This window comes from Buceros rhinoceros, unplaced genomic scaffold, assembly GCF_000710305.1.
Source record: "Buceros rhinoceros silvestris isolate BGI_N320 unplaced genomic scaffold, ASM71030v1 scaffold33945, whole genome shotgun sequence".
NCBI lineage: Eukaryota > Metazoa > Chordata > Aves > Bucerotiformes > Bucerotidae > Buceros > Buceros rhinoceros.
The window spans coordinates 7,630-16,109 of NW_010412838.1; the positions used below are offsets into that span (position 1 = coordinate 7,630).

An 8,480-nucleotide genomic window follows, 5' to 3' on the forward strand; every position below is an offset into this window, starting at 1 on the left:
AGTTCACGGAGACAATGGAGCCACACCCAGCCGCACAGAGGCGGAGAATTGTTCAGGCGAGAGCTGGTCAGTCAGCGGCTACTGCAGCTGTGTCCGCGGGTGACTCAAACCTGCGGACTGACCGTTTTAGACTTGCCGACACTTCATGTCCTTTCGGCGATGGATGCCCAGCTCGATGCGCTTGCCTTTGCACATGCTGGTGCTCTGACGGCCAGAGATGAGGTGCCAGGCCAGGCAGCCCGTCAGGTCAGTTCTGTGCCGCGTACTGCAAAGGGACCGAATACCAGCTCCGTCGGGAACCCGGCGTCACGGGGTTCAGACCCCACTAAAACCCAGCGGAGCTCAGACCACGCACCATCACCGCGGAACCACCGCCCCGAGGACAAACACTGGCTGAGGGGAGCCACTGACAGCTGCTCAGGTCAGAACGATGCCACCACTGTTACAGCCCTTTCTAACGTGTTTCTTCATTCCCTGTAGTTGTTACTAGGCATTTCTTGCTCATATGGCAGAGAGCTAACGGGTTGTGCTGCAGGGGTCAGCAAGGCACAAATCCCCAGGATGACCCTCTGCGTGAGAAAAAAGGAGATGTCATGGAACAACCCTCCTCAGAGAGTCATTAGGAGAATTGTGTGGTTTAATTGCTTTTTCCTCTGAGGCCGAAGTTTGAGAACACAATAAATCCAGCTTCGGGCTCACTGGTATCAGACCAAAGAAGCTGCGGTGCCCTGACGCAAAGCAAGGATCTGCTGCAAATTTATGTGTAAACATACCAGTGGGGTAAGACCTCTGGCAGCTCCGAGTCGTTACAAAAGTCCTGCCTGGTTTAACTTTGTGACATCAGGCTTTATGCTGGAAAAGTTACGCCTTCTTTCCCTCCACGCACACACAGCCAGCGGTAAGTGGTGAAAAAACCCACCGTTCTCACATCTGATGGCTAGTTTACCATAAACCAAGGCAAATACTCACCTCTGGTCCACATCAGACGCGTATGACTGGGTCACCGAGCAACGCACCACAACCCCAGCCTGAGCCAATCCATGCCACAGTGATACAGACCCTTACTTGGAACAGGGCCACCATCAAATAAAGGCATGGGTTGCTCAAGGCCTTGCCCAGTCTATTCCCAAGTGTTGCCAAGGACAGAGGTTCCACAACCTCTCTGGGCCTTGTCCCAGTATCTGACCTCCCCTTACACACAACAAATAAAAAATTCTTCGTATTTCATCAGAATTTCCCCTGTTGCAACTTGTGGACATCACACGAGGTCAGCACAGCCACTGCACAAGTCGCCAGACTCTTCTGAGGCTCCTCTGCTGCAGAGCCGCTGCTCAGAAGGCAGGCTGAGGATCTAGACAAGGCTCTGCGGTTATGCCGTCCAGGACAAGGAAGAGTTCTGCGGAGCAGAGCTCCAGGGCTGCTGCAGGGAGAGGATGAAGTTCCTCCAGGCAGCAAAGGCAGTGGCAGGCTACGAGCCATAGCACCAATACAGTGGCTTTTAGTGACAGGAACGGCAAAGACCAACACGTTTCCTGAGAGCAACGGAAAGAATGAAGACCTCTGCTGAGCAGAGAAGCAGCTGACTGCACTGGATACCAGAGAAAGCCCTTCCGACTCACCGACTGCAGTGCCAGACGGGCAACGGACTTGCACAACCTCAGCTATTTCTGCTCATCAAACAAAGCACGTCTGGAATTAATCAGGGCTAAAGACAACCTGATCCTCTAACGCCTGAAATCAGATAAACTAGGATCTGATTTGGACCATGAACACCTGTTTACATCTGTAACTGCCGAGCACATTAGAAAGAAACCATTATCAAATACCGCCCGCTGAGCCTGCTCCATTCCCGTACGGGAGACGTTATACTCAGCAGTCCTGCGAGCGCTGACAGCAGATCAAATACCGTCACGCTAACAGGCCACAAACCCCGTAAGCGATGGGAAACGCGGAACACTTACTGAAAAAATAGTTTTTAATAAAACCAGAAATAACAATGATGATAACAACTACTGAAAAGTAGCGCTTCAGATTAACGTCTTTCGGCTGCTTTAGCTGATCCTCCAGCAGTGCTGCACAGGGTTTACTTGAGAAGCGGCAATACAGACACTCCGGAGGTCGCCTGCATCACTAGACCGTCTTTAAATCGAACGGGAAACAGCATTCATATTTCGTGACCGAGGATGAAAGCAGACAGGCTTCCATCTCAGCCAAGCAACGCTGCTGCTGGTCAGCCGGAAGTTAAGTCGTACTGAAAGGCTTCTGGAACTTGCTTTGAAGAAAAACCCGTGGCACACGCAAGTCTTCTTTCCTGTTCACGGTTTCCCGCTGCACGTATTCGTTGACCACTTGCTCGTATCCCTCAGCCTTGAAAAGCTGCGCCAAGAACTCTGGAACAGAATTCAAAAAAATAAGAAGAAACATTATGTTAAGCTATTTTTATACGAGCACATGTTCTTGTGTGCTACAGCACGAAAAGCACAGGGGCTTCGGATTGCAGGCTGCTCTGTGCGGGCAGACTGCTGGACGGAATCGGTACAGATCTCCTCCAGAAGCACCGACCTCAGCAGGACAACTTGCACCACCAGGCCTTAAGCCAGTGACTCAGCTGAGTTTCCAAAACTTGGCACATCTCTTATTTTTATTGAGCCTCGCCATCCTCCTTGTGACGGACGCCGGTGCATCCCCCCTTTGTGCAGCTGACCTTCGCTAGCTGAACGCCTCCCTGATCTCAGGTGTTTCACAGGTGATCCAGCCTTGGGGACACATGTCTGCTCGAGGAAGAACAATGCCTTGCACTACCAGACGTTCCCGTGCCACCGCTCAACAGAAAAACGGGCCAAGTGGACACGGCGGCACCAAGCCTCCACTAAGTGCTTCAGACTGGAAGCATCTTCCATAAACAGAAGAATCTACTGACAGCCAACGTCCCTCAGGGAAGGCAGCAGCACCTCCCAAACAGGGTGAGGTGGCCTCTGCAGCAGAGAGGGCTGCTCATGCTGTTGGCTTGTCCCGTGAATTGAAAATCATCGCTTTTCCTCTCCTGCATCTTGTTTCATTTACTCAAGCACTAAGCAATATCTGGATGAAAATCAGTGAGACCGATGAGATCGTGATGATAAAAATGGGAGCAGAGGTGGTCCAAGAGATGGTCACAGACCAGCCCACGGCAAAACAACGCTAACATGACCAATAGAAGATAAATCCTCTCTTTTCTCCGTCCTTCCTCTTCCTCCTCCCCCTGTTCTTCCCCCAAAGCAAACACGCATACTAGCAAGGGATTTCTCATTCAGAAACAATTCTAACTCACAGTAAGAATGGGATTTAAAATTCCACAGCTAGGTCAGTCTCCTACTTGTTCCCTTCAGCATCCGTTCTCTTTGTAACTGCTGGTTGTTTAAACAGAATCAAAAATCACTCCATAAATAACAGTTCTAGAAACGCTTCAGTGAAGCTGTAGCCCAGCCTGCACTATCTTAGATGTCATCTCTGTCCTATAAAGAACAAAGAGAGCTCAGACCAGATTAATGGTTTTTATAAATCAGAAGCAATTAGGTAATATATTGTGCCATAAAATATGAGTAACATTTACTTGGCTCCAAATCGGTCTCTTCAGTGGCTGCATTTTGCTTCAGACTAAGAAGAAAGCGCCCCACAGAAATAAGCACACGGCTCTGGTTACGCAACGCCCCATGACTGATGGGGGAAGGAACGCTTCACGACAGCTTAGCACGAGGAATCCGGAGTTAGAAGAGGAGCTGTAATCCCGACTCATCATGAGAGTCTAAGCAAATTCCTTCCTGTCTCTGTGCTTCAAATTCTCCACCAGTAAACTGCAATAATCACCTTCCTTCCTACAGCACTAGGAGCATGAACGACCAACTGCTCAAAGATTGCATCACATGGAAATGGTTTTTGCATCATCTTTAATAAAAAAGCAGCAGACAGAGTGAGCACAGCCAGGCAGTGCTATCTCAGCAGAACTTGCGCACGAGCTTCTTGGTGCTGCAGTCATGGTTCTGCTTTAGAAGTCACTGACTTGTTCAGCAGACCTCGCCTTGCAGACCGGGAACAGCCTTGCACAAAGAACGATGCCGAGAAGACTGCTGAGTTGCAGTTCACGAAGATGATCGATTCTGTTACTGAGCAGCGGTCTCTTCCCTTGGATAACACACCTGAATGAAGCTCAGCAAATTCAGAACCTGCTGCTCTTGGCACAGCGTAGCCCAGACAAGAAGCCTGTAAACGAGAGTGAGCTCCAGAAAGCCCTGCCAGTCTAAATACCCTTCCTCCCAAAAAGGACGGCAAATGAAGCACGCCGTCGTTTAACAGTTCGTCTGGGTAAAACAGAACTTCCACAGGCATGCTGGCAACTCCCTGAAGCAAGTGGAAGCAGAAGACTCACAGAAAATAAAGCACTCGACAGTACCTCTTACCTTCAGTGAAAAAATAGGATCTTGTCCCATCTTGTCTAACATAGAAGTTCTCTCCAAGTTTGCTGCCGGGTTTAAACCTGAGCATTGCATGATCATACAGTCCGTAGTCTCTGAACAGGACACACTTGCCTGGCTTCAACACCTGCCAAGAGCGCAGCTTGCGTTAATACGGTACATGGGTTCAGCCACACAGACGGCCCAGACGAGGTCTCCTAACGCACGCTGTACTGAAATGACACAGACACTTACTGAATTCACTCTCCCTGCAACGAAAAGTGGCACACAAACTGGACTGTGTGCTCTTAAAAACGTCTCCCCAGAACAGCAGACTACAGATAGTTTTAACGTACCTGTCTGGGTGCTGATCAGCTAAATAAGGTTTTTGCAACACTCTTCAAATACAGAAAATAGACAGTTTAGCAATAAAAATTAACCCCTAACAGAGCACTTTCTATGTTGGGTCGAGCTCCCAATTTTGCTTAATGGTTAACAGTAACATTCAGAATCCCACGACATTAGTTTTTTCCTGTGAGAAATGAAAACGTTGCAATATAGTTAGAAACTAAAAAAGGAACAATTTCAGGGAACTGTGTTGCGGGTTTGAGGTTTTTTTAATTGCTCTTTGGTAAAGAAACCAAGCCATAACGAGTTCAACGTGTAGAGGTAGATGGCCGCTGGCTGTGCTGAGTTCAGACATTCGATGTGCACCACTCTCCTACCTCATCCAACACTAGCTGCATTTGTGAGGAGTCTCTCTGGATTAATGCTCACCTCTGAACGCCCCACCTGTAAATCCCCACACATCAAGCGTGTTTAGGAACAACATCCTAACGGCAAGTCACTGCATCTTCTGGGAGTCAGCTGTGGTTCGCTGTCATTCACTCCCTGTCAACCCAGACATTTCTGCAACCCACAAGCATCATTCATAGCCCAAGCCAGGGGTTCATGCTCTCGGCCAGCATCCAAACCACCTCACAATACCAAGAGAAGGAAAAAAACCCATTGTAGAACATATTTTAGTCCCACACACTAGGTGACCTAACCAAATACACCCATGGGTCCAGCATCGAAGACCATCGTTACAAGAAGAGTTATTTTCTCGGAGAAAAATTGTACTTTCAAGCTAAAAAGAAGGAAACTGCTTTAAGGCCTGTAAAATCAGCTGGTTTTACCTTGTAAATGTTCCTCAAGACAAGATGCATTTTGTCAGGATGGATGGCAGAAAGCACAAAAATAAGCGTGACAATATCCACAGAGTCTGCAGGAACATTTTCTAGAAGATCGTCCTTGGTCAGATCACACTGGAACACCTTGCACCTCTCCGCGCTGTACGTGGCATTTTTCTAGGGAAATGAGAAGAGCATGCCTTCGCTGTCAGCAGAGACCGAGCAGTGCTCCCCACAACCCCAGCCTCCACAAACCATCAAGCAATATACACAGAGTACCACGACGCCACCGTCTGACGCTGAAAAACTAGGTCTTGAGCAATGATTTGGCTTCCTGTGTAGGAGCTCCAGCGCAACGGGTCAGTCTCCGTGTTTTGGTAAAAGCTATTCTACCCTTCTTACAAAAAGGCAGGCAAGAGAGGTCTGTCGTCACAGTCATCTGCCACTTCAGAAGCTCCTGAAGACACTGTATAAGAAGTTCCAAATATGACACCAACCTTCACGTACTCAACAGCTCTAGGAGAGAAATCACAGGCGTATGCAAAAATGTGCGGATCTTCTTCTAGGAGCGGAAACAAGCAGTTCCCAACCCCACAGCCTGCTTCCAGAATGGTCAGCTTCTGATCTGCAAACTGGGGAGGAAGAAACGGAAGACAAAGCACATCATCTCTGTTCTCCTCACGGAGCAGGCGGAGACACTGCGCTCTCAGCATTTTAATAGCTATCATCAATTTTAACTACCACTGATTCAAAGACCAAAGCAGACCTCCACCGGATAATCTGACACTACAAAACAGAAATCTTCATTTTGGCAGAATTACACATCTTTTTGGAACAGATTCCTGTTTCTTTAGTCATCTACCCACAGACTACTGTACCCTTTCTGCCTTGTCTTCCATTCAGTTATGATGAGCAGCAGACGCATCTGGCTACTCCTCTTAACGGTGTTTCACAATTCGCCTGTAAATTCTGGATGCTTTCCTTTAAAGCAGTGTTCTGAAGTGCACCAACGTGCATCCGAGAACCTCACATCCAGAGTTGTCTGCCGAGGGCACAAACCAAACTCTGCGGACTCCACCTTGGTACCCCCCACCCAGCTGCAGGACCCGACTGTCAGGAGGTATCTTTGCTGTTCAGGGAAATGACACAGGGCACTGCAAACTCTGCGTGTGACAGCTCTTACCCTGGCAGCTTTGTGGTAAGTGTTGGGAAATCATGTGGGAACAGCGGGTCCCATCTTTCACAGAGGGGTGTGCAGATCTCACCTGCCGACACGCTGTTAACTCCTGGAACTCTCTGGTTGTCCAGTGTCTGTCTTTGAAGAAGTTGGTGCTGTTTCTTTTGTAAAACAGATCCCAGTTCTTCTGTGCTTCTTTCTCCAGTTTTAGCTGCTTGAACTCAGACACCAAAACACGATCCTTCGCCAGTCTCGCAGCTTCTTCTGGGCTGAGGGTTCTTGCACCATGGCCTTTTTTTTGGAAAGCACCATCTTCAGTAGCTGTTGTTACTAAATTTAAGCAGCTGGCTGATGGGCTTTCTTGGAGCATCCTAGATTCTTTCACACAAGAGAGACCCAGAGACCCAGAGACCCAGGGGTGATTCTTTGTCTTCAGTGTATGTTTCCATCACTTAACTGAGGTAAATAACTGAGGATCTAGAAAGAGAAGGAAAAATGAGAAAGTGTGCAGTTACCACGACTTTACGGTGATCTGTCCGACCTGATGGACTGCAATGCCGCCGGATTTCTCTGAATTTCAGAAATCTCCCACCCAGACTAACAACCGCAGGCGACATCAGGCTGATGTCAGAGGTAGAGACGATGCTTAACAGAGACTGATGCTCCTCCCTCTGCATCCTAGAACGCTACCTAACAAGAGAAAGACGGTGCAACTCTGAACTTATTTTCACTAAAAGTGACTTTAAAAGAAAAGCAAGGGCTTTGTTTCTTGTTAATCCCAACTAATACACCTCAAAAAAATCAAACCTGAAAAACTGGTGACGTTTAAAACTCCCGCTGAAGTTGATGAAGCAAACTGTATTCACGTTTGCATTTCTCCTTCCTGCTCACCCCTCTGAGAAAACTCTGGTGACAACATCAGCATTTACACCACCACGTCACCCGAACAAGAGAGCAAAACCAGTACTGCGGCCAAAATGCCACAGCCAGCCAGGTCAGCATTCCCTCCACTGCCTCCTCCCGAGGATCCACCTCGCTTTTAACAGTTGCAGGGGGAGTTATCTTCAGGAGTTAACGGAAACGGAGCAACGGGCAGAGCTCTGCATAGGCTGCGAAGGGACCCAAGTCCTTTCCCAGATGTTAAACAAGTTCTGACCCCTCCTTGCAGCAGACATCCAGATCCTGGATGGCGGCACTTGCGAGTGGAATCCCGCACAGCCCAGTGACTCCCAGGGAAGCCCAGCAGCCAAGTGTGCCCCCCGTGTGTGTCAGTGCCCAGAACCAGGCACTGGTGCCATTTCACCAAAAGAGAGGTGATGCAGAAACCCCAACGGGACCCACCCGAGGCCAGGCACGAGGAGTACTTCACCTGTGTTACGGCTTAGTGGTACAGACACAAAGCACAAACGTCTGCAAATGAAGCAAAGAGCTGTCAAATTGTTGCCCAGCTTCACAGGAACCAGACACCCCTCCATCCTTTAAAAACAACGGGCAGAGATAGAGAGGAGGTTCCTTCAAAGAAAGACTTCTCAAAAAGAATACATCCTCAAAAAAAAAAAAATCAACCAACTTCAAACTTCTCCTACACGCCTGGCACGCTACAAAAAGATCAACGTTTGTATTTCTTTGTAGGACACACCAGAAGAAAGAAAACAAACCGGGCTCCTCCTTTCGCTGCCCCACCATGTGTGCCCGGCGAAG

General features: G+C 48.6%; 1 protein-coding gene across 1 annotated transcript; it reads right to left on the bottom strand.

Moving 5' to 3' along the window:
• Window positions 1-2,252: 2,252 nt before the first annotated feature.
• Window positions 2,253-7,262, bottom strand: METTL6 (methyltransferase like 6; the record flags this gene model as incomplete). The annotated part of the gene is made up of 4 exons (XM_010136543.1): window positions 6,868-7,262; window positions 5,609-5,779; window positions 4,437-4,578; window positions 2,253-2,390 (listed from the first exon to the last, which is right to left on the bottom strand). Coding segments are annotated over exons 1-4 (733 nt in total), but the record flags the coding sequence as incomplete, so codon positions are not given.
• Between the last annotated feature and the right edge of the window lie 1,218 nt (window positions 7,263-8,480).